The 27,919-nt window shown below is 41.6% G+C and overlaps 1 protein-coding gene across 4 annotated transcripts in view; it reads left to right on the top strand.

Moving 5' to 3' along the window:
* Positions 1–26,139, top strand: part of LOC119744428 (basement membrane-specific heparan sulfate proteoglycan core protein-like) — a 164,258-nt gene extending 138,119 nt beyond the window's left edge. For 3 of the 4 annotated variants that reach the window (XM_038220356.1, XM_038220357.1, XM_038220354.1), the window contains 23 exons: positions 293–583; positions 1,316–1,417; positions 2,210–2,395; positions 3,104–3,216; positions 3,950–4,097; positions 4,876–5,038; positions 5,668–5,765; positions 6,427–6,693; positions 7,824–8,084; positions 8,896–9,009; positions 9,950–10,285; positions 11,039–11,254; positions 12,190–12,285; positions 15,327–15,386; positions 19,168–19,389; positions 19,784–20,028; positions 20,894–21,062; positions 21,806–21,943; positions 22,451–22,532; positions 23,206–23,284; positions 23,553–23,623; positions 24,329–24,513; positions 25,277–26,139. In XM_038220356.1, the coding sequence (XP_038076284.1) occupies positions 293–583; positions 1,316–1,417; positions 2,210–2,395; positions 3,104–3,216; positions 3,950–4,097; positions 4,876–5,038; positions 5,668–5,765; positions 6,427–6,693; positions 7,824–8,084; positions 8,896–9,009; positions 9,950–10,285; positions 11,039–11,254; positions 12,190–12,285; positions 15,327–15,386; positions 19,168–19,389; positions 19,784–20,028; positions 20,894–21,062; positions 21,806–21,943; positions 22,451–22,532; positions 23,206–23,284; positions 23,553–23,623; positions 24,329–24,513; positions 25,277–25,443 (3,809 nt within the window). In that variant the 3' untranslated portion in view covers positions 25,444–26,139. The remainder of the gene's footprint in view (positions 1–292; positions 584–1,315; positions 1,418–2,209; positions 2,396–3,103; positions 3,217–3,949; positions 4,098–4,875; positions 5,039–5,667; positions 5,766–6,426; positions 6,694–7,823; positions 8,085–8,895; positions 9,010–9,949; positions 10,286–11,038; positions 11,255–12,189; positions 12,286–15,326; positions 15,387–19,167; positions 19,390–19,783; positions 20,029–20,893; positions 21,063–21,805; positions 21,944–22,450; positions 22,533–23,205; positions 23,285–23,552; positions 23,624–24,328; positions 24,514–25,276) is intronic. The other variant, XM_038220355.1, reaches the window with a different exon arrangement.
* The last annotated feature ends 1,780 nt before the right edge of the window (positions 26,140–27,919 follow it).

Below are 27,919 nucleotides of genomic sequence, written 5' to 3'. Positions count from 1 at the left end.
ATTTCCATGATAAGTCGATTGACTAATCATTTGAAATCAAGCGTTTCATTTAGGAAATCATGTTACGCCATCAAAAGAATGTGAAGGTTTTTCACCATTTCCTCGATCAGTGTAATATCTACTGAACTGAGTCAAACAAGCTCCTACCAAACAAATTTTAAAAACAGTTTGAAGTCAATTTCAATAATACTTCCATGGCAAATTACACAGGTCAGGTGTAACAGAAACACACAAAAAGGTTCAAACTTTTGGATTCATATTTATGGAATGAACCTCATATCAAAATGTTCAGGAGCACCACGCGTTGACGTCAGCCCAGCCAGCCCAGCCTCCTACCGCGTCGGGGACACGATGGTCCTGGAGTGCGTGGCCTCAGGCCAACCCATGCCCTCCGTCCAGTGGATGAAGATGGGGGAGCAGAGCCTGTATGAAGCCGTACCGTCCAGCGAATTTGAGTTGTCCTCGGAGAACGCGGGCAGCGTGGTCTACAGCATCGACTCGGTGGACATGAGCCACGCTGGCAGCTACATGTGCCGGGCCGAGAACGCTGCCGGATTCCACGAACGGGAGATCGTCGTCGATGGTGAGTGATGGGAAGGATTGAAATCACACGTGGGTTTCTGGTAAACCATTCTCTGATATCAACCTTGTACACCATGTGTACATTTCTTCAAGTAGAGTTTCATTTTCATGTTTGCCGTGTTATGAATTGGAACAGTTTTTGGCTTCATTTTGTCGTTAGTTTTTTCCAAATATTAGCATTTTTTTTAGGGATGATGTAGTGTGAATTTGAAAGTGTTTGTGAAGTGTATATTGTTTTTAAAAATTCTTCCATATTTTGAATTTTGACAAATAAGGAACTACATACGACAGTTTACACAAATTGGACTGATCACAATCCTCCACCTCATTCACATTCAGTGGGAAGCCAACCCCTTGAAAATATGTCTTGTGAACGTGTTCAAATTCATTGTCAAAAGTCTTAGTCCAAGTCGTCTGGTGCATTCTTCCCCCCCCCCCCCCCACCCCTTTTGGGGCACAAGACCCAGAATCTAAACTTTGGCTCTTCTCATGAATACCATTACAAATTGAAAAATACTGTACAAAGTCTTGTGTTTCCTCATTTCCTCAAAGTTTCCTCATTTTTTCTAAATTCCCAGTGACATGCCTGTACCTGCCTACCCTATTTCCAAATGCCATGAAATCGGAAGCAGAACGATATTTTTTTTTGGGGGGGGGGACCTTACCAAGGTAAATGCATAACTCTCTGGTATATTCCACCAGGTTTCGTAACTTCTTTTTTTCTCCCTGGCAGTTCGTGAGAATGAGCGTCCCGGACCACCCCGTGTGGAGGTATCGGTGGAGGAGTTGGAGAGAGTGGAGGGAGAATCAGCCCAGTTCAGCTGCCGCGCATCCAGTAAGCAAAAAGTGGGGATTTTAACCACAAAACACAACCCAAAAAATGATTGAATTAAGTACTCAAAATATGGTATTACAGGCAAGTTGGGTTAGTGGTATTAACAAGTGACCAACAGACTAACAAATAGTTATAAAAAAGCAAACAGTTTTTATTATCAAGGAGAATTCTTAGACCTTATCTTAAAATAATGTGTTAGAAATTCCACTTGGAGTCGGCTTTTCAGCCCTTTAAGAATTCTTTATTTTTTGGGGGGGGGGGGATTTTATTTTTATTTCATTGTAAAGTATGGAAATTTTTCAAGCGCTTCTAATTGTTACACTGCCTTTCGGTTTGAAAGCAGAAAAAAAAAGTTCTGTGAATTATAAAAAGTTGTGTGAATTAGTCCATAGGTTTTACCCAAAATACTTTATAGGGTTTTCTTTTTATCTCTAGAACTGAACATTTTGCCCTTCATAGATGTATTTTATAAACCAGTATACTCAGTGTTGTCCTGAGTGATTGTGAGACTTGAACCCGCGACCTGGAGACGTCTTACCACTCGACCACCAAGCTTGCCGGGATCGGCTGGCTGGTTTGAATCTGATATAGTAGCGTGTACCGCAACCAAACTATTTATAAGTTTTACTTCACCCCGACGCAAATTCCATTTTATGAATTTTTTTTTTTTTTTACATTTGTCGACTTCATTTTTGGACGCTCTTGAGAAATTCTTTTTTTATGTCCAGAAATAATTACTTGAGAATGCAAGATTGAATTTGATTGGAAAAAACACCTTTTTTTTCTTGTCAGATTTGGCGGAGGGAACCTACACCATCACTTGGCGGCGTCTGGGCGGTATGATGCCCTCCATGGTAACCGTCGACAACGGCATCATGACCTTCCCCGAGACGCGGGCCGAGTACTCGGGCCAGTACTTCTGTATCATCACCACGGGATTCGGCGTCTACCAGCAGGTCGTCACGCTCATCGTGCTGGGTGAGTGCTCAGTCCGAATACCCTGTCAGTGTGGACTCGGTGTGCAGGTAGTCCCTAACTTTATCATGAACACCGTGCATGATTGGTAGATGGCGTTTTGTGGCCTTTTTCTTGGGCCCCAGTGGGAGCGATCCACGGCATGCTTGTACTGGCCCGGGTGCGAATGGCGCAAAGGTGCATGAATTATTTTTATTCTCAATCTGCACAGACCGGTAACGTCTTTGCTCACTCGCATATAGAGTCAGAGAACGACATGCGCGGTGTTGTCCTAATGCCCTCTGATTCAGGGTCAACTGACTCTAGAAAGAACACTGCTGAAAGAACTCTACTTTTTTGTGATCCGTGGACAGAACTTTAAAACAGTGTTTGTGTTCAAACTTGCATAACTTGAAAAGTACATGAGTGATTTGAATGATTCTTGTACTAAAAGAAAGTTTAATGACTGGGATTTCATATCCTAGATTTTGAAAGTGCTACAGGCAAAACTTCATTCAAAAATTGGTCATGCCATTTGGATTTCGTTTTTTTTTTTACACACCCTGTACAGCTAGAGGCAAAAGGGCCACGTCGACATAAAGTGGTGTTGCTGGATCCTCAATTGCTAAAAATGTGACTAAAGATTTTTGCTTTAAGATGCGCAAAGTGTATAAAAACAATGCTTTTGCCAACTAAGGAGAAATGTTGATTTTTTTTTCTTTCATTTCCCAGTTACACCGAGGCCAACTGTTTCTCCTGCTGGTCAGACGGTCAGAGCCGGGGACCTGATCCGCATACAGTGCATGGCTGAAGGGACCCAGCCTATGAACTACGAGTGGCAAAAGGTATGCATTTACATACATGATTATTCATGACATTTATGAATATGCAGGACCCAACCTATGAACTATGAGTGGCAAAGGTATGCATTTACATACATGATTATTCATGACTTTGATGAATATGCATGGTCCAACCTATGAACTGAGTGGCAAAAGGTATACATTTACATACATGATTATTCATGACATCGATGAGTATGCAGGGCCCAACCTATGAACTATGAGTGGCAAAAGTATGCATTTACATACGTGATTATTCATGACATCAATGAATATGCAGGGCCCAACCTATGAACTATGAGTGGCAAAAGTATGCATTTACCGACATGATTATTCATGACATCAATGAATATGCATTGTCATAAATATTCAACAGAACATTCCAAGGTGGTTATTTTGTAGGTCAAGTAATTGGAAAGAATTCTTCTTAATTTGCTCATTTGCCTTCCTCGATAAAAACTGTATTCCAATTGTAATTAAACCCTGAATTAGGCATAAGTTTAAGGAGTATTTAAAATAGATGAGTATTTATTAAGGAATGATGAGTAATTCTTTTTAAAAAAATTGATGACTTTTTTTATAGAATCTATAGATATTTATAATTCAGATATAGAAGTACTTTTGGGGTTTCCTGAAAAATAAATGGCCGTTTTATTTTTTAGAATTTACATTAAACAATTATTAATTTAAAAAAAAACATTTCGCTGTTTATGTTTCAATTTTTATGTCTCATCAGGTCGGAGGTCCACTTCCCCCCACCGCCTCAGATGCCAACGGGATGCTCCAGATCACCATGGCAACCGCCGCCGATGCAGGAGAGTACATCTGCACGGCTACCAACAGTGCTGGTTACCGCACCATGTCTGCAACCGTGTATGTACAAGGTGAGAAAAGGGTTACCGTGGATAAATACATGGATTGGTGTGAAACTCAAGTTTTGCATACATTGTTCTACAATTGTGAAATTTTACAAGCGTGAAATTGAATTGTAGTGGAAAATTCTGCGCTTACTTATTTATAAAAAAAACTTGACATGTGCGGGTACTGATATTGTAAGCCACTTTCTCATCTGCATTTTTTTAAAGGCAATATACAACATTTGCAAAACATCAAAAAACAAAACTACCAAATTATCATGAAATACCGTACTGACTGTTAGTTAATAACAGTCTAAAGCATCCTGTAAAATCATGGCACCTGGTGTGCGGACATTTTCAAGAGAGGTGCATTTTTGGTATCAATTTCCAATGATGATCGGCCGACAATTTAAACACTGCCCCTAATTTTACCAAATTTAATTAATCCACATTTTGTTTCCAATCCGTTATTCTGACAGGGCACACATAGTGTACCGTTCCAGTGAGCATGTCCCCTTGATTTGCATAGAAAGCGAGTCGCTTTGGTTTTTTTTAATTTTTGCTTGCAACATTTTACCGTTAACTATACAAAAATGTGTTTTTTGCTGACAAATAAATGCGTAGCAATTTACGATACAAACTTTCTAACGCAATTGCCCACTGCCAGCCTCGTTTGTTGCCTGCTAAATCAAACAAACAACAGCTTCTGACCTCTGTTGCATTCTGTTGCTTTAAGTAGGGTTGGCGTAAACAAAACATGAATAAGTACTGACTTGTTTTTTTGGGGGTTGGTTTATTTCCAAAGTTCCACCGACGGTGATCGTCAACCCGGCCAGAGAGACCAGGGCCATCGGCGGATTCGTGGAGTTCATGTGTCAGGCGACCGGTAGCCCGCCACCAGTAATCATCTGGGAGAAAGAGGACGGATTCCTGCCTGTTCAGCACAGCATTCAGAGCGGACTCCTGAGGTAACGCAAGGCCATTTGCCAAACTTCGGCTTCGTCTGTTGCTCTGGCTTAGTTTCTGGCTCCAGGATCATTCAGTAGCCTTTAGTGTTATCTTGATTTGTAAAATACCTTGGGTGACAGCTGAAGCTGAAAGCAAAGTCAAAGTTTGGGAAAAAAACGTTTGCATTCCACAATGTCACAATTTGCAGCTTCAGTTCATTTGAATAAAAAGCATTGATGATAATATAAGGTCATTGCACTTCAAAACCACTAGCAGATGTAAAAGTGATTCTTATGTCCTTTTTTACTCCCAGTCCAAATCTCATTCCAAAATCATTTAATTCAAATTTTTAGTCTTGATTATCCTCCCAAAATAAAAAAAAGAAATTACTCCCATATCTGCTATTTATTCACCAAAATATTGCCAATATTTAGTCAGTCAAAAAATAACCAAAAGTTAAGTTATAAGTTTATTTCTGTAATTCATTGTATTGTAATTGTATAATTACAAAAACCAGGTGATTAGCATGATAATGATCCGCAGACAAGGTTCTGCGATATTTAATAAATCAAACTGATTTATTTGTTCTTTTTCTTAATTTGATCATATCCCTCATATTTGTTTTGTACTTGTTTCTTGTCATTTACAGCATCAGGAATCTTCAGCCCGGTGACGAAGGCCGTTACATCTGTACGGCAAACAGCTCAGCCGGCTCCTCCAAGGCATACGCAAGACTAGCACTCCAAGGTGAATTAACCATCACTGAACCCATCCACAGAAGTTTGTCTAAAATACCATAGAAAGCGATAATACACACGTGAAGCATTTCCTCTGGGTTTAATTAATCGATAAAAACTGGAGAGATAGTTCAGATGTCTTGTGTTTGAGTTCCATCTTTCTTTCAATTTAAGACAGTATTTAAAAAAAAATGTGGGGTTTTTTTGGTTATGTTTTTTGTTTCTCTTCTGTTTGTTCGGCCATTTCAAGTCCTTAGACTTTCTAAAGTTATTTTCAGTTTTTGTTATATTTAACCCTTTCCTTACCATGGGCGACTTTTGCCGACAAGAACTACTCCCCTGCTGCTTACCATAGGTGACTTTAGTCGAACAGGAAACCACACACAGAACACCCTCAACACAGATTCATTCCCTGTTTTTCAGCAAGCTGGCATGTTGGTGTGTTTGGCCGCCCATGCATCAACCATATACCAGCTGAACCAGTGTTTTTGAATCGTTCTAATGGTGTAGTTTACTCGTAGTGTTCCCATTACAAAAATGTAAGAAAAGTGCTTAAAAGTATCCACGCACAATTCTGAGGTATGGAGTGCCTTAATTTTTTTTAAAATCCAAATTCACACGCACTTTGTGGACCGTTTCCTTCACATTTTTGGGGGTTCTTGTATACACAGCTGCACCGTCGGTGGAGATCAGCATCCACACCACAGTCCAGTTCATCGCCATCGGCGAGTCGGTCACCTTCGAGTGCCGGGCCCGGGGTGATCCCGAGCCGGTCATCATGTGGAGCCGCGAGAACGGTGAGCCACCCATCACGGTCATCATCCGGGGCGGCATGATGACCATCCCGCAGGTCCAGCTGCAGGACGCAGGCACCTACCTGTGCACGGCAACAAACATCGTCGGCTCGCAGACCTCCAAAGTCATCCTTTACGTGCAAGGTGAGAGAGAGAACCTGTTAGTACCTGTACTACATTGTATTACATTGTATTACATTGTATTGCATTGTATTACATTGTATCGCATTGTATTACATTGTGTTACATTGTATAACATTGTGTTGTATTGCATTGTATTGCATTGTATTGCATTGTATTGCATTGCATTACATTGCATTACATTGTATTGCATTTATTACATTGCTTTACATTGCTTTACATTGTATTACATTGTATTACATTGTTTCACATTGTATTACATTGTATTACATGTATTACATTGTATTAAATTGTTTCACATTGTATTACACTGTATTACATTGTATTACATTGTATTACACTGTATTACACTGTATTACACTGTATTACACTGTATTACACTGTATTACACTGTATTACACTGTATTACACTGTATTACATTGTATTACATTGTATTTATTCCCTGATGAATCCATAAACCATAGAGTGCTCGGTTGGTTTCAGCAGGTACAGGGAGCAACAGGCAGGGCAGTTTGGGGCATTACAGGGAATAACGCGTTAATCAAATCTTCTTTTTTTAAGTCAAAATGCCAACATTTGACTTTCTCCCTTTAAGATTTTCATCTTTACTTCCATGTGAAAAATTTCTTTCTAAAACAAATGATGTATATGCCATTGTTTTTCTCATGAAAACATTGAAAAAGAATGTGATAATGAACGGATTTGAATATTCTAAATCTGATATAATTGTGCGTTTGTCTATAAATTTCACTCAGGCTGTGTCAAGACATTAGAATTGTACTTTACAACAGGGTTGTACTTTACAACAGGGTAATTCTATAAACTTGGGGTACGCTTTTTTCCTGTCCCTTACCTCTGACATCTATGATTTTATAATTCTGATACATTCTTAATGCAGTCGTCCTCCAAGGGTGATTATGAATAGCAAATTACCTACCCAACAAACGAAAAATAATTTGAAGCCATGTTAATGATGCTTGGATGGCAGATTACAAAGTACCAAGGTAACAGGGACAGGAAAAATTAAACAAAAATGATAAAATGACCAAACACCAAAAGGAGAGTTTACAGCTGTTTACAGACCAAAATAGAAGACTTGATTCCGTTTTCAATCTTTCTTCCCTACTCGCAGCCAAGCCGCAAATCTTGGTCATCCCCCAGGAGCGCAACGCTCCGGTCGGTAGCCTGGTGGAGTTCACCTGCGTGGCGTCTGGGTTCCCGCCTCCCCAGACCACCTGGTACAAGCAGACGGGCGACATGCCGGGCCGCTACACCATCGAGAACGGCAAACTGACCATCCAGTCGGTCAGCGAGGACGACGAGGGCGTGTACATATGCAGCTCCACCAATCAGAGGGGCACGTCCGAGTATCCGGTCACCTTGACCGTCGGAGGTACGCAGACTTTGTTTGTTTACTTTCATTTTTTGTAAGGGCCCATGCAATGTAATTTTTTGAATGGAATCCTTTCAAATGCTCTTTTGTGTCCCATTTAATCAATCAATCAATAAAAACTTTATTATCCCATTGCAGGAAATTCCATGGCCCCTTTGTACATGCAATTTTTTTTTAAACACATTTAACTTTATTTTCAATTTTTGTTTTGCCATTTTCAAGGAAATGTTGGTGCCTTTTTATTATCCCCCTGGCTGTAAGCCGGAGGGGTATATTGCGATAGCGTATTCCTTCTGTGTGTATGTATGTCTGTATGTATGTCTGTATGTTTTGGGTTAATAGGTAAACTCTTGTCAGCACGTTAACTTTTTTCGTTTAAATCCGATTATTAGCTGTGGAATAGCAGCTCAACAAATCATCGTCTCTCTGTTAGTTGGTTAGTAACAAAGGTTGACATTGTCTATTGCTCCTACATATTTTGACCAATTTCAACCAAACTTTGTCAAAAGTATCAGTAGCCAAGCCCCAGCATGTCACATGACCAAACTGGGGTCAAAGGTCACCATGGGGTCACTGGAAACAAAAACCTGATATTATTTTTACTCCAAACACTACTCCTTTCAGAAAGTACATGGCACAATCACATGCATTGCATTGTATTACATTGTATTACATTGTATTGCATTGTATTGCATTGTATTACATTGCAATCACATGACTCATGCATAAACACGAAGTCGTTGGCCCGCAGCTTCCAAGATACTTCTGATTGAGCTTGTTTTTTTACCAATTCCTCTTTTTTCTTTTGCAGAGCTGATCCCCTACTTTACCCAGATGCCGATGTCTTATATCTCCTTCCCGCCCTTACGGGAGTCCTACGTGGTGTTTGATATCACTATCTCTTTCAAACCAGAGGGCTCGCAAGGTGAGCACCAACAGTCTAGTACCTGTCTCTGATTGTTCAATGTGTTGCGTTTTGTTCTTAAACCCTAAACCCCTGGGCCCTTTTGGCCAGGAACCATCCTCAATCCTGCAAAATTCTCCAATCGCCGCCGTGTAAAAATTGGATTCAGGCTCAACCCTCCAAAATCATTTGTTATTTCTTGAATTTGTTCAGTGGAGGGGTGACCATTGCCTCAATCCTTCAAAATCCTCCAACAAGCACTGGGTTGGGTTGAGACAGTGCCGATGACATTCAGAAGCAGTGCGGATGATATCGAGTATAATGCAGGGCTCAACTATGCATAACTGAACATAAACAATGCAGGGTACAGCCTACCAACTTGACGCAGTGCATCCTCAAAAATCAACTGTCCCATTATTTTGTCATTAAACCACAATCCTCCAAAACCACCTGGAAGATTTTGGAGGATTGAGGAAGGTTAGGCACAGGTTGCACAAGTTAGCCATTTTTGTCGTGTTCCCTGAATGTATTTCATAAATTGTGAACTGTTGAATGGGATGGTGCCAGACTATTTATTCACTATAGCCTCACTTTCATTTTTTTTTAAAAATAAATGTGGCTTAAAACATTAGAGTATGTTTAATCACAAAATGTTTAATTATTCATCAGAGCAGACTGGTATTAATTTGTAACGTCATTGCTTTCATTTCTCTTCACAACTTCCAAAAATGCGGATTTTACCTCACTCTCAATCCAATATGGCCGACTTATGAATAAGTCCCGTAGCATTCTCCCTGCGCACGCAACTGTTAGCACATCCACGCCATGAAAACTTTCTGCTATCGTAAGCACAACTTTTCTGCTAACTGATAAGCAGCGCCATGAATTCGGGCCCAGTTCCCTGCCCTACACCCAATCACATTTTTCTGGGTCTTCTTTTCCCTCATTGTTTCCCCTATAGGCTTGATTCTGTACAATGGTCAGACCCTGGAGGGCGACGGAGGTGACTACATCGCTTTTGGCATGCGGGACCGGCTCGCCGAGTTCCAGTTTGAGCTGGGCTCGGGCCCGGCCACCCTGACCAGCACGGAGCCCCTCGAGCTGGGCCAGTGGCACACGGTCCGCCTGTACCGCAATCGACGCTCCGGCCTCATGCAGGTGGACCAGCAGCCCGAGGTGCATGGCAACTCCAGCGGAGGGTTCCTGGGTCTCAACCTGGTCCAGAAGCTGTACCTGGGAGGGGTCAGGAGCTTTGACATGGTGCCCAGGGCGGTGCGATTTGAGAACGGGTTCATAGGTGAGGGAAAAAGAAAAAAAATGTTCTAACACCTACTACAATTAGCACTTCCTGCTTACTCGTGCAGACTTCTTACCACTCAACCACCTACAATCCTGGCCAAATCTCGCTAGGCCCCCCACCCCCCAGCCCCCGTTCAATGTTGTCTCTCATTGCGCGGTGTGTGCTCCACCAGCTGGAGAGAACAACATTGACCGGGGGAGTGGGTGACCGTGGCAGGTTCAGGAAGTGTCCCAACCATTTTGGCTAGGATTATTGTAGCTTGCCGGGTCGGCTGGTCGGTTCAAATCTGATACAGCAGCGGGTACCACAGCATATTCATCAATTTTGTTGAAATACAAAGAATACAGCATTGTTTACTGCACAGTGTGGTAGATTAACCCTCCTGCTATTTAAACAGTCACAGCCAGTCAAAATTCACTTCCACTTCCCCTGCTGTACTTTTAACAAAAGGCTAGTCACCAGCAGTCAGATTATATGTCAAGCAAGCACTGTGACTGGTCAAATTGGGTCAACAGACAAAGCAGGCTCGGAGTCAAAGCATAGCTGTATCAAGCTACTTAAACAGTCCCAGCTAGTCGATCCTGCTTTTGTAGGCTGGGAATTCTTAACTGTTGAAAACGGTCACTTGATAGATTTTGACTGCAAGGACAACTTGGCACAGAATGTGTCTTTGCATAGGAGGGTATAACGAAGCTCTCTTGAAAAAAATGGCCTGTTATTTTGGTGTCTCCCCCTCCCTTTCAATCCCAGGCTGCATCAGCCAGTTTATCATCAACAACCAGAAGATCTACCTGGGCAGCGAGCTGGGGTCACGGGTCGGAATCCAACCCTGCCCGACCTGCGAGGTCGACACGTGCAACAACGGCGGGGTGTGCCAGGAGGCCAGCACGGAGTTTGGGTTCCAGTGTCAGTGCCAGGCCGGCTTCACAGGCATGCAGTGTGACACCGCCGAGCGATGCGTGGATGGTAAGAAACGGCCAGAGCAATGGACTTGTAGATCACGTCTCGACCACTCATGTGAAAGTTATATTTATTCATTTCTGGTAATGAAACCAAGGATTCCTCAAAAGCGCCCTAGGCACTGTAGCTCTGAAGAAGCCTGTAGAGAGAAGACAATGAGAAGAAATTACAGTTTTAGAGGTGGGAGGAAAAGCCCAGAAGAATAGTCTGGGGGAACCCACGGAATCAGGCAAGGACTGAAAACCAAATCCATATGTGGACCAGGGCGGGAATCGAACCCGGGCCACAGCGGTGGAAGGCAAGGACAGTAACCACTCCGCCAACCTGACCACCCAAAGTAAACAGAAAATACTTCATGTTTTAACAAAACATGTCAAATATAAATAGCGTTGGAAAATCGCAACACTCGCTTTGAAAGATTTTAGTTATCAAGGAGAATTGTGGGGAGTTTGAATCGAACCAAAACCAACTGAGCACTACCTACATTTATGGCTTCTGACTAGCATCCCTGAACAAAAGCACTTGACATTCGGGGAAGACTGCAACATCAGAAATGTTGGTAGAGTACTAGTATCCATTATCAGAGGTCACAGGTTCGAATCCTGCAGCTAACTGAGCTCTACCCCTGTGGCTTCTGACTAGTACCCCTGACCAAAAACACTTGACATTTGGCGAGACTGCCAACATAAGAAATGTAGGTAGAGCACTAGTATCCATTTCAGTGGCCACAGGTTCGAATCCTGCAGCTAACTGAGCTCTACCCACTGTGGTTTCTGACTAGCACCCCTGACCAAAAAAAATTTGACATTTGAGGACACACCAACACAGGAACTGTTGGTAGAGCACCTATGCTGCGTTCCAGAAATCGCGGGTTCAATTCCTGCTGCAGTCAGTAAGTCTTTGGTTCCAACAAAGTATTTCCTATCCGTGTCATCATGTAGGTCTGTGCGGCTTGGGCTATTGTGAGGAGGACCCCGGACCGGTGGGTTATCGGTGCGTCTGCCCACCGGGGCGCAGTGGCCAACACTGCGATATAGGTAAGATGATGGACATGTAAGATGGGATTTGGGGATATTTATTTCAAACTGGACTTTGCACTTCTTTGGCGTAATTTTGAAGTAATAGTGGTTTTTACCCTTCACTAGCGTAATTTTTTGGGGGGTGGGGGGAGACAAACAATGATTTGTATATAGCAGACAGCACTGTAAGAAACTACATTTTTGAACTCTTTATGCCTAGATTATTTTTGAAAAGGGGCAAATTAAATAAGAGTGGGGTTTGAGTCATGCATAACATCCAATTACCAGCCCTGTGTTCGATTACTTCCCTGCACTTACTCGTGCAAGCGCGACTGTGTTTAATATAACTGTCATGTGGCTTCTTGTGCTTACCCGACGGGAGGAAAGTGAAGTTAATTTTTAAACATACCCGGCATTTCTTGTTCATAAAATAGACAAAACTGCGGGTAACACCATGTGGAAAGAAATCTCTTCTTGGAAGAAGTGTGGTTCTGAAAAGAACCGTTTGTTTCACTCACCCTCCTGAGGACAGACAGAGCACACTGTCCGAAAACGTCGAGTTCTACACTCAACCAACCGGTTCTTTTCAGAACCACACGAAGAGATTTCTGTCCACGTGGTGTTACCCGCAAGTTTGTCTGTTTCATGTCATCAGCCATGCAACGCTTCAAGTCATATATATTTCTTGTTCATTTAGGAAGAGCACATACAGTGGCCACAATTGCTCGCTTTCGACAGCTCAAATCCATTTGCAAAGGGGATTTAGTCGCCACATGACCTCTTGACCCGGTCCGGTTGCTGTGGCTCGTCCTCGAGCAACCCGAAATCATTCGTTTATTGCTACATATTGCGCATGCGAATCTATACCCAAGACGAAAGCGCAAGGGGAGTAATTGAACGCGGTGCCATATCTTTTTTTAAAGTATAGACCTAAATCACATGATAAAATTTGAAAAGAAAATCTAATTTATTTGTGCATCGTGATTCTCTTGGCTCGACTTTATTTTTTATTCATGGCATGATGATATGATTTATGTTATTTTAAAGAGGTTGTGGAATGCTCGAAGACATTTCCGTCATTTTTCGGGTATATGTAGCCTAAGGTGTGATGAAATAAAAACGACTATTGTTTCTGTCATAAAATGAGTACAAAAGGTACTTTTGAGAGCTGTTTTTCAAGTTCTGTCATGCCTGTTTCGACCCGAACGTGCAATTTGTGTAAAAGTCGTCGTTGCGGGCAGCAAACAAAACACAGTAAATCGTGACGTAATAAACAGGACTCCCGATGCAGAGTAGCATAAACGAGTCCTGTTTATTACGTCACGATTCACTGTGTTTTGTTTGCTGCCCGCAACGACGACTTTTACACAAATTGCACGTTCGGGTCGAAACAGGACCTGCAAAATAGCTCTCAAAAGTAACCTTTGTACTCATTTCATGACAGAAACAATAGTCGTTTTTATTTCATCACACCTTAGGCTACATATACCCAAAAAATGACGGAAATGTCTTCGAGCATTCCACAACCTCTTTAATTGGAATGCATACAAGTTACAATTGCTAAATTTACATTAAAAATAGGCATATTGTAATTGTAAATGTTCATACTTATGCACAATTATGACTCATTCTGAATATATTGTTAACAACCGAAAAAAATGTCTTTCATCAAATGAAATTGTTATAATGATGCGACTTGAAATGAATTTCATGTTGACATGAGAATGAGCCAAGACCACAGTACTTCAATGTGTTAATGCTCATGAATATGCATTAACCCCCATCCTGTGTGTAACACAATGTCCTCTGTGTAGTCATGACTACTACAGTAATATGCACACATGCCCATACATGGGGCTGATTAACTCCTGTCAAAAGTCCGAGCAACTTCTTTGCATGATTCATTCTTGTCCTTTTTTTTTCTGCAATTAGGTAACGCATCTTCTCTTCAATATCAATAACAGTTTTTAGTCACAATGTTATAATACTTTCATTTGAACTGCTCATTATTCTCGAGGAAAGAATGCTTTTTCTGTATCTTACTACTTCTTGTCATTTTGCCAATATTGGATCTTTCAAACTATGTAAAGATGTGAAGACATCTCAACAATTTCACTGATCTTGGATCTTTGATTAGCACGCTCCCAAATACGACATAAAAAGTTTTGTAACTAAGTTAGGAGGGGATGCTGTCCGTCTTTTTTTTTAACCCAAATTTTAAGACGGCAAATGAAATCATCATGTAATCAATATGTGCCCCCTGGAAAATGAAGGGCAATCCTCATATAGTTTATACATATATACATTTGTATTTTACCCTCTGGCGATTAAAGAGCAAGTTTCTTCTTCAGGAAACACCTCTCCTATACAGTTTACGTTTGCCCAAAGATGAGCCTACATGTGATATATTACCATCTGGAAATTGAAGAACATTCGGTGACTTTTTAAGAACCCTATAGTGTAATCCAGGTAACAGAATAAGAAGCTATTTTTAAGGTCGTGCCACACTTGCGCGCACACCGCACACATTCTATAGGCGAGGCGCGCACATATCGGTAACCCTATGGGGTTGTTGGAGACTGGAGTGCATGCATCTGACTTGAACACGACCCGAGCAAGCCTGGTGCCACCGCAGCGCTAAATTCAGAAAATAGCCATCGCTGAATTAGTCTGTAGGTTTTTATTTATAAAAGACACTTCAAATTTTCCATCAGGTGGAACAACCACATCATGTTAATTGTGTTCAAAAGGAATGTTCACAAGCTTTATGTGTTAATAGTAGGTAAATAGCTTAGAGAAAGAGCAGTCTGTATGTGAACCGTCTGGTGTCGAACCCACTCTGTGCATGAGCGTCAGAGTCTACAGTAACACACGCACTAGCCAGCACCGGGTCAGAGGTTCGATTCCTACGTTAGTCATTTTCTTTTCTGTTAGTTTTGTTACTGATATTTCTTACCTTTCTCAGTAGGATCTTTGCAGGTTACATGTCACGGTTTAATTTTGATCTAGTTGTAGCAGCATTCAGAATTAACTGGTACTTTGCATGCTATGTTTACCAGTTAACGACGACAGTGACGTCAACATGGGTAGCGGTCAAGACACACCCCAAGCAGATAATGGTATTTTTTTTTAATTATGAAACCATTTTTTAAATGCGATTTGCTGCGAACCAATAATAATTGCCCAGCTATGCAACCCCTTCTAAACAAAGATGGAACAGTCCATGTCATGACTCAGCAAAGATTGATCCATTGTGGATAGGGGTGGTTGAATAAAGTAGACTTTTGTGGTGTAATGTTGCATTTCCAATTTCAATTGAGTGAAAAATACAATTGACTGATTGTTCAACTTTGCAAAACTCACCCATATTGAAGTGGATCATTCTTTTCTGTTCAATGTTGTGGAATGTTCCATCAAGGTATGGAAGGGGTGTTTGAATGGACCCATTATTTAATGGCAGATTGTGTTTGCAGCCCCTCCACTCATCCATGATTCAAAATCACCCCTTTTTTTGCTACTTTTTATTCAATTCATAATCATTGCGATGGTTTTGGTCAAATTCAGATACATTTTTTGGACTTTCAAATTGTGTTTCACAGTTACCATAAAAAACACACCCACATTTGCACTTTTATTGTCATTTCTTTGGTGGTTGGGGGAATGAATGTTCTGATTTTACACGATTTCTACAAAAACCTAAGCAAAAGTTACAAAGGCAAATATTAAGTGCATGTTATGCTAAGCGAGAAACAAAGGGTAGCCTTTCTCAAGTTTTTGCACATTCCACGCTCTTGTACTTTGCAGAAATGTAGAAATGTAGGTTTTGTAGCATCCCCAACACACTCGCACTAGCGTGAATAGTTTTAGAAAGTTGTCAAGTTGCAAGTACATGTAGATATCACATAGGCACCTTTTGTTTGCAAATAATGGGAATGTTGTTTACGTATGGAAGCTTGCTTGCGTAGTAACAGGGTGTCCAGGAAAACGTTCCAAAAACTCCATTCTGAAAAGATTTCAAATTCACAGCCAGTTGAATTCTTTGCTCTGTAAAATTGTTAACATGGTGATAGAAAAAAAACATGTTGGAAAATGTTTTGGGACACCCTGTGATTATTTTTAAAAAATAAATTTAGAAGACCTGTTGTACTTAGAATTGCATGATTTTTGTTAAAAAAATAGATTGAATTTGCTTTTAGATTTATGGTTTTGTTTTGCATCGTGAGTAGATTTTCAATTGTAAAAGGAGTAGATGTTTCTTATAGTTACCGTTTTGAAATGCTATTTTAGATTTTGCTTTTTAGATTTATTCAGCAATATTCGACAGAATCAGGAGAAACTTTTCACACATCGTACTGTGGGTTCAAACATTTATCACACATTTCTTCCCTTTTCGTAGCATTTTGTTGCAGTATGGAAATAAATGAAATGCATGTCATCAGGCATCCCATCTTTGAAATTTGCACGTTGCATACTTGCACAATTAAGGCTAGCACATGTTTGCATGGGTCATTTCTCGAGCATGGGATGATTACGTTACTCAGCGGCCATTTTGTTTCCACTACCTTTCCACAACAAGTCTGAACAGAAAAAAATAACATGTCCGGAAAAAAAGACTGAAGCTCTGAAAATGTGGCTGTTATTATAGGTTTTCCCGGCCAATTTCCTAAAATGTTCTTTCACTTCTCAAAATCGGTCACTCATTTTCGCCTGAATTTGAGAATCGCTCTGAACACGCGTTTCATTTTCGCTACCAGAGCTTTCGATTCCATTTCCATTCAATCAATTAAGTGATTGAGCAGCACATTTCGTTTATGCTCATTCAGATTCGTTTACAAGACTTCCTTTTCGCTTTTAGAGGGCGATTTCAAACATTGGTCATTCTATTTCACTTTTAGTTTAAAGTTATGTAATGCAATCCGCTATTTTGAATGAGAAAAACGTACTTTTGATTACACATTCACGAAATTGAATGCCAGAACTCTGCGCGAAAAGGTACGCTTGTGTAAATGAATGCTCAGGTAACGGAATTGGCCGTCTGTTTCTCAAAACCGAATGCACGGACAATGAAAACGATTGAACTTTCGTGGAATTGACATGGGATTCTGACCGATTTTCAGAAGTGAATGAACATTTTAGGAAATTGGCCGGGAAAACCTATACTTTGAAGGAGTGTTTGATTTTGATACAACTGAAGCTTTTTGAAAGGAGAGTTGTTGTGGAAGACGTGGTGTGTTCTGGAAATGGCCCTTGAGATACTAATACTGGAGAGAATTAGCATGAAAATTGGCATTTAGCACTGCTGTTTTATTTTTTGCTTGAGCGTTTCTTACATTCGTTTGGAATTGTAACGAGTTTTGCACTGAAGCAAATCTTGGTTTGTATCATTTTGTTCATGTTTGTGTTCTTGTTCACCTTGGTTGGAGATTTGTCATCCAATTTAGTCGCCAACCGACTGGAGATGTGCGAGAGACTTTCCACTCTGTTAATTCATTGGTTGAAAGTGAAACTGGAGACAAAGTCCTGAACTTCGCAAACCTCGCAGTTCCATTTTCTCCCCCAGGATTGTGAATCAATTCTGCTCCATTCTATTTAATGATCCATTCTAAGATCCAAATTCTAATTACTGCCTGGGAACCTTATTAAAGGCCAAGTTATTCCTTGGGGGGGGGGGGGGGGAGGGGAGTAAAAGAAATCTTGATTTATCTGGTTCCACTGGACTGAAAACTCACCATTGAAATATTACACCTTGAAAAAAGGTCTTCCATGATACTGAAAAGTCTCCTTTACGACGTAGTTTCATCCCCTATCTGCCCCCACACCACTCCTCCACCTCCACCCCACTCCCCCACCCCAATCCCCCCATCCCAACTTCCTCCCCCCACTCCTCCACCCCACTCCCCCACCCCATTCCCCCACCCCACTCCCACCCCATCCCCCACCCCACTTCCACCCCATTCCCCCACCCCCACACCACTCCTCCACCTCCACCCCACTCCCCCACCCCACCCCAATCCCCCCATCCCAACTTCCTCCCCCCACTCCTCCACCCCACTCCCCCACCCCACTCCCACCCCATCCCCCACCCCACTCCCACCCCATTCCCCCACCCCCACACCACTCCTCCACCTCCACCCCACTCCCCCACCCCACCCCAATCCCCCCATCCCAACTTCCTCCCCCCACTCCTCCACCCCACTCCCCCACCCCATTCCCCCACCCCACTCCCACCCCATCCCCCACCCCACTTCCACCCCATTCCCCCACCCCCACACCACTCCTCCACCTCCACCCCACTCCCCCACCCCACCCCAATCCCCCCATCCCAACTTCCTCCCCCCACTCCTCCACCCCACTCCCCCACCCCATTCCCCCACCCCACTCCCACCCCATCCCCCACCCCACTTCCACCCCATTCCCCCACCCCCACACCACTCCTCCACCTCCACCCCACTCCCCCACCCCACCCCAATCCCCCCATCCCAACTTCCTCCCCCCACTCCTCCACCCCACTCCCCCACCCCACTCCCACCCCATCCCCCACCCCACTCCCACCCCATTCCCCCACCCCCACACCACTCCTCCACCTCCACCCCACTCCCCCACCCCACCCCAATCCCCCCATCCCAACTTCCTCCCCCCACTCCTCCACCCCACTCCCCCACCCCATTCCCCCACCCCACTCCCACCCCATCCCCCACCCCACTCCCACCCCATTCCCCCACCCCATCCCCCACCCCCACTCCCTCCAAGAACAACACAATGGTATGATCACCTTCAATGACCATCCAGGTCAACCCCATTCTGAACAAAATTTTCCAAAAATCATTTGCTTGGAAACCAGTCTAGAACCAACTGTCATCAACAGTGAACTCATACTGTTAATTGGCACACTCTTTGCAGGGATACCGGTCTACGAGCCAGCGTTCACTGGTAACTCCTTCATCGCCTACGGGGGCCTGCAGGAGTCCCTGCGTCAGGTCCAGATTGCCATGATGTTCAAGCCGCAGAGCACTGAGGACGGAATCTTGATGTTTAACGGACAGAACCACCGCGGGCAGGGCGACTACATCGCCTTGGTCATCAGGAGCGGACGGCTGGTTTTCCAGTATGACAGCGGAACTGGTACAGGCAGCAATTTAGTGGAGACCTTTCATAGATTTTACACAAATGCGCGTCAAATTGCACATCATTTTTATGTAACTCGAATAAACAAAGATTCTGACTTTGAAAAGTTGGCTTTTAACATCCAAATCACTAGGGATTTTTTTAAGAAAAAGTTAAAATGACCAATAAATTGGGGCAATATGTCTCGAAAAGGTCTGAGGTCTTGGCGCAATTTTGGCTCTGAAACACATTTTCCTAAAAATGAATGTTAACACAAATATTCATATTCCTTCTTCAAAAAATGAATGTCCATGGACAAGTTATTTTCTATGGATAACTAGCCGTAAACACAGCCATTAATGAAAGTTTCAGAAATGACCCCTCTTGAACTCTGACCCCTGACCTCCCACAGGCCCGGCCATCATTGAGAGCGCCTACAACCTAACGGCCGGTCAGTGGTACTCCATGGTAGCCGAGCGTAACAACCGCGAGGGTTCACTGGTCATCGACTCTGGTGAGGCGGTCAAGGGCCGGTCGCCAGGCTCCAGCCGTGGCCTGAACCTCAAGATGCTGATGTACGTGGGCGGAGTGGACGAGATGTACCAGCTCCCAGCCGATTTGGGGGTCAGCAAGGGATTCCAGGGATGCGTAGCCGAGGTGAGTCATTCAACATTTGAACAAAAGTTGTCAACTCATGATGTGATCCTACTCTAGTTAACGACTCCTAGAATATTTAACTTCATCTTTGCAAAATTCTCCAGTATTAAAGCATTTTGAGGATCGTGAACTTGAGGATTTGTAAAAAAAAAAAAAAAAAAAGGGTGGAAGACTTGCAGAGGACTGGGAGCTAGTATTTTTGTGAAATTTGGATGAAATTAGGCCCTAAAATGGCTCTATTTTGCAATGGAGCGTAAGCGTCCATTTTCAGAATGGTGATGGGCTTTAGGACTGCTTTTAGGGGTGATCATCTTTGGATGGAATTATCTCCCAAAAGTCATTGGTTCACTCACGGAAAATTGAACAGAAAATGAAAGACGATGAAATAATCTTCAATTTGATGTGTGTCTCAAACACGTTGGAGAGTTGTGAGTATTTTTAATAATTTTGGTAAGTGCACGTAATTATCACTGAAGGCTATGGCAGTCTGTGTACTGGTCTGCGACGTAGGGGACCGGGGGAGGGTATTCCAACCATTTTGGCCGGGATTGTAGACCATCAAGAGATTTGAAAAACTTTTTACACTGATAGTTCAGTAGAAGAACATTATTTACACAAGGACATTTTTTAAACGGGTTGTTTCAAACAGTACAGCGTCTCCAAGAATGGTTCAATGTCTCATTCTTTTGCATTGGCACTCTGTTTCAACGAAACACTACGTTACCATTGAGTCAACAGTTGGAACGGTCTGTTCAGAATATTTATGCAGCAGCTGACAACTCAAAACCATATGATACAGTGCCTTTTCAGAATGCTTATATGTTCTAGTTATATCCCATAAACTCTGCACTCCTTCATCTCCCAGATTGAGATTGACGGCTCCACCCTGGGTCTGATCAGCGACGCCAAGGAGAACATCAACGTGCAGGAATGCGGGGAGGACCAACTCTGCTCCCGCAACCAGTGCAAGAACGGCGCCACCTGCACCAGCACGCTGGACGAATACGTCTGCACCTGCACCGCTGACTACACCGGTAAATCATTTGCTTCAGACTTGTGTTCAAGAGTCAAGTCAACCCAAAATGCATTTAGAGCGACTCAAGTTGGCGACGCAAATATAATTTGGTTTCAGATGGCAAACTTTGTGTGCTTATTTCCATTGGCAGGACTTGGGATTTGTTTTAATAGTACAACTGCAACAGGTGATCTTTTACAAGTAATTGCTCCTAATTGTTTCACACTTCAATAACTCTAATAGTTCCAGTGTCACGCCAAACCAAATTCAGTTTAGAGCAACTCAAGTCAACCCAAACGTCAGTTGCCAACTTAATGTACTTATTTCAAGTGAAACAATTGCAACATTCGATTTGTCTTGTGTAGACAAATTGTTTCAACCGTCAACCTTATTCTAATGTTTTTATTCAGTCTTATGATAGAGCCACAAAGTTATCTAAATTTTTGTTTCAATCTTGTGGTAGAACCAGGATTTGTCAAAAATCCATAGGCACAGTACCTTCGAAGCCTGAAGAAACTGACAGAAACAAAATAAAGAAATATTCAATTTTTTTAATGTCTACTTAATAAGTAAGCAGAAAGGCAAGGAAAGTTGCATTGCGTCATCCTGACTCGCCAAACTGACCAAAGAAGGCCATTTCAACTTCATGTAGAAACTCCATGCATCCAGCAAACCACTATAGGGACGGTTGTATTTTCCTACTTATTTGATTAAAGTTCTGTTTACATGTATATGTAAGTCATATTTTTTGTCATTTTTCAGGTCGTCACTGCGACACTGAGGTGGGCCCTTGCCACGTGGACCAGCCCTGCCAGAACGGTGGCAGCTGTGACCCCATGGGTGGGGATGAGTATCGCTGTCTCTGCCCCCAGGGATTCACTGGGGACCACTGTGAGATAGGTGAGGTTGCACACACCAAAGGTCAAAATTCAGAGGAGGTTTTTTTTTTACACTTACAAGTCACTTGGGTGATGGTCAGTCGGTTGGTTCCCCCCCTCCCCCCCCAAAAAAAATTACCAAAAACGAACCCCCTAACTCGCCCATATAACTGTAAGTGCCAAATTGTAACTGTCCAAAAAAGAAAACAAAGTACATTAAATACTTGACAAAAATAATTTGTGTGCGCTACGAACTTAGGAAATTAGGGGGCTTCCCTACACCTGTCACTATACATCACCCCTGCCTCTGGCCCTGTGTCATTTTTACAAGTCTCAGGGCGTACGAGTGAGGATACAATTGCATTATGAAGGTCACTATTACTTTGCATTGTGATTTTTCAACAAAATGGGACATTCTTATTTCAATTGACAATCACCACCAAGTGAGTAATTGTATAATTTCATGCAAGACTCTCATGCAAGACGGCCAGAGCTTATCGTGCATTCGCACTTGGTTTTTTTGGTTCAGTTGAGACGTTCGACTACAGTGCAAGTTTCACCGGGAACAGCTACCTGAAGCTGCCGCGCAGCATCATTCCAAGGGAACGAGGGTTCGTATTCACAATAATCCCCCCTTCACTGAATATCTCCATCACACGGAGGAGTTTAACTGTAACTAAAGCAGAGTTTGAATGAAATCTTCCATTGTATGGTTTTTGATTGGCTAAGTTAAACAACTTTTGCTATCGTTATGGGCACATGTTGTCTTTAGATGTAGCTTATGCAGTGAACATGATAATGGCACTTCTGTTGAGAAAGAATGTGTCACCCGTTTGGTGGATTTGTGCTTTTTTAAAATATGTATTAGAATGTTCAGTTTGGAATTGTAAAACACATTGACAATTAAAAAAAAATCCTAAACCTTTTTTGTGAAATTACATTAACTCACAATATACCTACAATACACATGCATATACAGTTCTCCTTTTCGGCAAGAAGTTTGCAACCTGACGCCACTTTTTTCATCATATGTTATTTCAATGATGGAAAGTCATTGCAAAAATGTTGAAAAGACATGAATAGGGGACTGAGAAACGTTTCCAATTTTGTTAGAATGATTTTGAAAATGCACTCAACTCTCCATAGACTTTGTACACAACTAAAGAAGCGGCGTCTGGATACTACATTCTTTCCTACTTTTCATTTAAACAGTACAAACGTAAACGTCTTTCTTGTAAGTGAATGAATTTGGAATTAATTATTGTCTTTGTGTTTTTCTTCCAGGAGCAGTACTTCCAAAGAGACAATTAATTTTGTCTTCTCCACCCTCTCCTCAAATGGTATCCTCCTATGGCAGGGAGTGGTATGTTCCATTTTTATACCATTGTGCAATAACAGATCTGCTTTACTTAAAGAGGCAGTCCTGTTATTTATTTTGTGTTACTATTTCAAAATAAAGGATACTTCATGACATAAGAAAGAAAGTCTCTGTATTTGTTTTATATTCTGTCCCATCTAGCTTATGTGTCACATTTTGTAGATGAAAAAATGGCAAAGCTGTCCTTCACAAAAGTGCGTCTTTAACAAACTGCAATTCTTTTGATGTTGTTGTTGCTGTTGTGAATAAACAGGTGGAGGGACAGAGTGGATATATGCAGGATTTCATCTCACTGGGGATCGAGAATGGAACGCTAGTATTTGGGTAAGTGACGTCCAGTGGCCATCGTTGCCATCGCGAACCTATGGGCTCCGTGCGCCAACAAAAGAGGGCGCATTTTTACCTCTTTTGAGAGCTTCGTGGACGGGACACACAGCGTGTGCGTACTGTACTGTACGCGAAGTACACGCAACTTCTTGAATGTGCAAAAGCTATAGCAACCGCGTCTTCGCGTGAGCGTCTGACGTCGTCGATGCGCGAATATATTCTAATCTTTTTGCGATGGTCTCGGAGACTAATCCCCGCCTCCAATAACTTTGGATACATTCGAAATACGCAGTGGATGGACCGGGAACCAGTCTAGGTCACCCCCAACTCTCCTTTTCTGGCCGTTGATGGGGTACTTGTGCACGGATCCCATAGACCTTAAAAAGTTGATTTTAAGAACGTATTTATTGTTTCTGGCTGGCTATAGCTCAACCATATCTTGTTGGGGAAGTATGCAAGAATCAGGATCCTGACTGTCCATAATACTGTTTTCATAATGGTAGGGGCATGTGAAAAATGACAATACATGAACATCCTTTTTGTTCAATTCGGGCATGCATGCCCGTAGCTTTCCGAAAATGTTGACAATATTAAATTTGCATAGTTAATAGACTTTTGTTCAGTAGAGATACCAGTTTTTTCCAAAAGGATTTCTTGATCCTGAAGTTTGATTGGAGAACTTCTTGTCTTTTTCTACCACAGCTACCAGCTGGGCAGTGGCGAGGCCAGCATCAGGTCAAAGGTCAAGGTCACTGACGGCCTGAGACACAACGTGACCGCTCACCGGCGAGGTCGCGAGGGTGCGCTCATCGTGGACGGAGAAGAGGTGTCGGGTCACTCGGCCGGTTTCCTGCAGATGCTGAACGTCAAAGGTCATCTGTATCTAGGTGAGAGTTCAGAGGGCATTGCTGGGTTTCCCTGGCTAACTGGCAGGGGCACGAATGGTTGAAAAGGGCAGTCTTTACAGCTTTGGGGCTGGAAATGTTATGCAAAGTCTGAACATTTGTTTAACCCTAACATAACTCAAAACCACGAAACCCCAAAAGCACTTTTGCTGGAATCTGTCGGAATGGGTACAGTACCCCTAAACGGACAGTCTTATGGGTTGGCACACCTCCAAAATCAAAGTCAGAAATATGTGTGTGCAGTTTCCCATATGGTGTTGGAATTTGCCAGGATGGTTTGGTTCCTAGTAAATCATGCTTGGGAGTTTGGGTTAATCTTTAGAAAATAGCTTGATTTTGGCTAGTGTACGACAAAATCGTCTTGATTTGATGTTGTGCGCTAAACTCTCTTCAAAACTCTTACAAGCAGTTTAGTTTGGTAAATTTAATTTGTTCTCAAAACTTGTCACTTCGGAACATTGCACCTTTAAAGACATTATACCTTTAAAGACATTATATCTCAATCAGAGCATCTATATAAATTATTTTTTTGGCAAATTTCAGGATTCTGCAACCAGTACAATTGAATTCATCGTTTCATAATTTTCTTGAAACGTTTGTGTTTTTGTAACTTAATAAATGAACTCTCTGTGGCAAACTCTTGGTGGCCCACTGCATTGTGAATCGCCCGAATTGGGCCCACACGTCACACTGATGCACCCTGTGATGATGTCATTCGGAAATATTTGTTTCACTTCCCTAACAGGTGGAGCGCCTGATGCCGAGAAACTAACCGGCAAGAAATACAGCAGTGGGATCGAGGGTTGCATCTCTGACCTGCGGATCACCAAAGAAGGCTACGAGCAGATCATGCACGTCAATCTCTGGACCACGCTGGTGGATGCCGTCAACGTCCTGAACTGCCCTAATTGATGTTAACTCGTTTGTCCGCTCATTCATGATAAAAAAATGTCTTGTGTTAACCCTACGCTTTCTCTGTTCCTTTTTTTTTTAGAAGCTGTTGGAAGGGAAAATGATTGGGAAATAAATAAAATGTGACAATTTAGGAGTATGGATCTTTTTCAAATGAGATATGATGGTTTTGAGGTTTCACATATAACCACATTGCTTTTCTGGTTACTTTGAAATTACTTAGTTTCCAGATATGGTCATCTGAAAAGGTAAAAAGTCTCGGAGCAATTTTTTTGACTTGTGCATGTCATTGTTATGGTAATTTTTTAAAACTTTTTTTTAAATCAAAACATTGCTCTTGTGCGGTGGTTTTTTTTACAAAATAATCAATGTAACCAAAACAACTCACACAAATCGATTTTTTTTATTAATTTACTCTTTTTTTAGATCAAAGTGGTAAAATTCAAAATTTGAAGTTTCCTAACATGGTAGAATAGTGTTTTTTGCCTTGAACTTGTGTGTCATAGGTGCATTACAACTAAACGGCTGGGCAGAGTCTAAGTGAGTTAGATGAGCGTAATAACGACAACAGAGAGATCTGTGTCTGTAGTCTTATCCTCCAGCTTTCTTTCAGAATGGTGCTATATTATGTATGTAAAGTTTTAAAAAAAAAAAAGTTCAATATCATGTTCATCCAAATATCTGACATTGGGGTTTTAAAAAAAATGTAAGAGAAAGATCTCACGAAATGAAACTTGAATTTGATTGGCTAAAAATTCAAATCACTGTCTCTGATTGGCCAGTTAAAAACAGAAAATGAATGTCTTACATATATTTTGGTAAGATTTGCAATGTCAAACGTTTCACTCCAGTACAGGGTTGTTTTTATATCTTGGGAAAACTTGGCAAAATAAGACGAGGAAAAGAGACTGCTTTTTACTTCTATTCAATTATTATTATTATTTTTTTTGTAAATTGTGTTTTTTTGGCTAATGTGTGGTTTATATACTCGTTATCATCGGATGGGGTTGAACAATAGTAGCAGTAGTTTGTATTTTAATTATAGTTTATCATGGTGTACTTGATTCGGTTTTAAAAAGCACCCCTTTTAAAAATTTTCTGATATTTATGTCTTGATTTTGTAAGTAGTATGACGATTGCCAGCTGGCTAGCCTGCGATGCATATCTTGTGGAAACATAGAACAAAGTACAGATGAATAGTGTTGCTTTGAACAGGCGAGCTATAATCAGGGGCGGAGCTAGGGTGCCAGAAAGAGGGGGTACCTTGCTGATAGACTTTCTGTTGATCAGAATCGAGGTACCGAAGGAAGTGTAAAGGTCGCAATGACTCCTGACCTTCGACCTTTTCTGCTTCGGTTGTCAACACACTGTCGTATAGAGTATTAAATTGGACGGTAAAAAAACATTGAAGTGGCTAAATGTTTGTATTTTGCTCCTGTTTACAAATGAACAATTCTTTGTTTATAAATTGTCAAATTATGAAAGGTGCTCATTGACGTATTTTGTAAATTCTAAATTTTTACCGATTTGAAATGGTGTTTTGCTGCATGTACGTATATATCAGTTTAGATTAGTTCAAAATTAAGTTGCTATTCACCCCTTTTGTCTAGATGGATGTGTCCATCCAGACCATCGAGAATGTGCATTTCGGATCGAAACATTATCCGTACAGGGGTGACAGTATTTGGTGGAAGGGGAACAATACAAGAAAACAATTAGTGTTATGAGTAATTTGTAATACAAACTATGTGGTAAAATTCTGGTCATATAATAATTTAAGGAGTTTAAAGTATATTTATGTAGGGTTACAAGAAGTGGATATTTACGTTGTTTCATCCTTTTTATGGTGCTTTATTGTGCACATTACTGTTTTTTTATACGTATGTAAAACTCATGTCTTAAATAGGCACCAAGTATTTATTGCCTTAGATTATAGCCTTCCTTTTAAATAGTACTATTCCTTTTTACTATGTACAATCCACTTTGGAACTTTTTTTTAACATATAACTAGACATCAAAACGGTGAAATGGGTCCCCCCCCCCTCCAAAACAAAAACAAAATAGACTGATCCACTAAGCCCCTCCATGATGTATTGACCAATCACAGCAGTGGGCGGGGCCAAATTGATCAGTCTTTTGGCCGTACAGTTCATGTGAATGTGGAAGTTTACCAAAAAGCTTATTTTGAAATGCAAATAGTTTCGAAATGTTAGAGTACATATGAAGATCGGAACTTGAAAAATAGTTCATTTTAATACTCGCTTGATTATGCATTGTGTGAACAGATAGCTTTATACCGGAAGTCTCTCTTTTTTTTCAGAGAAGGATAGCAGTCAACTTTGTAATGAAGTTTGTCTCAACTGCATAGAGTTTAGAAGAATCCAGTTGTACTCCTACATTTACATCACCCTAAAAAAAATGAAGCCTTAGGCCCAAAAAAAAAATAAGTCGGTCTCTGGTCAGCGCGCGCGTCGAT

Source organism: Patiria miniata, unplaced genomic scaffold, assembly GCF_015706575.1.
Source record: "Patiria miniata isolate m_02_andy unplaced genomic scaffold, ASM1570657v1 HiC_scaffold_7, whole genome shotgun sequence".
NCBI lineage: Eukaryota > Metazoa > Echinodermata > Asteroidea > Valvatida > Asterinidae > Patiria > Patiria miniata.
This window is presented reverse-complemented; position numbering and strand designations above follow the sequence as displayed.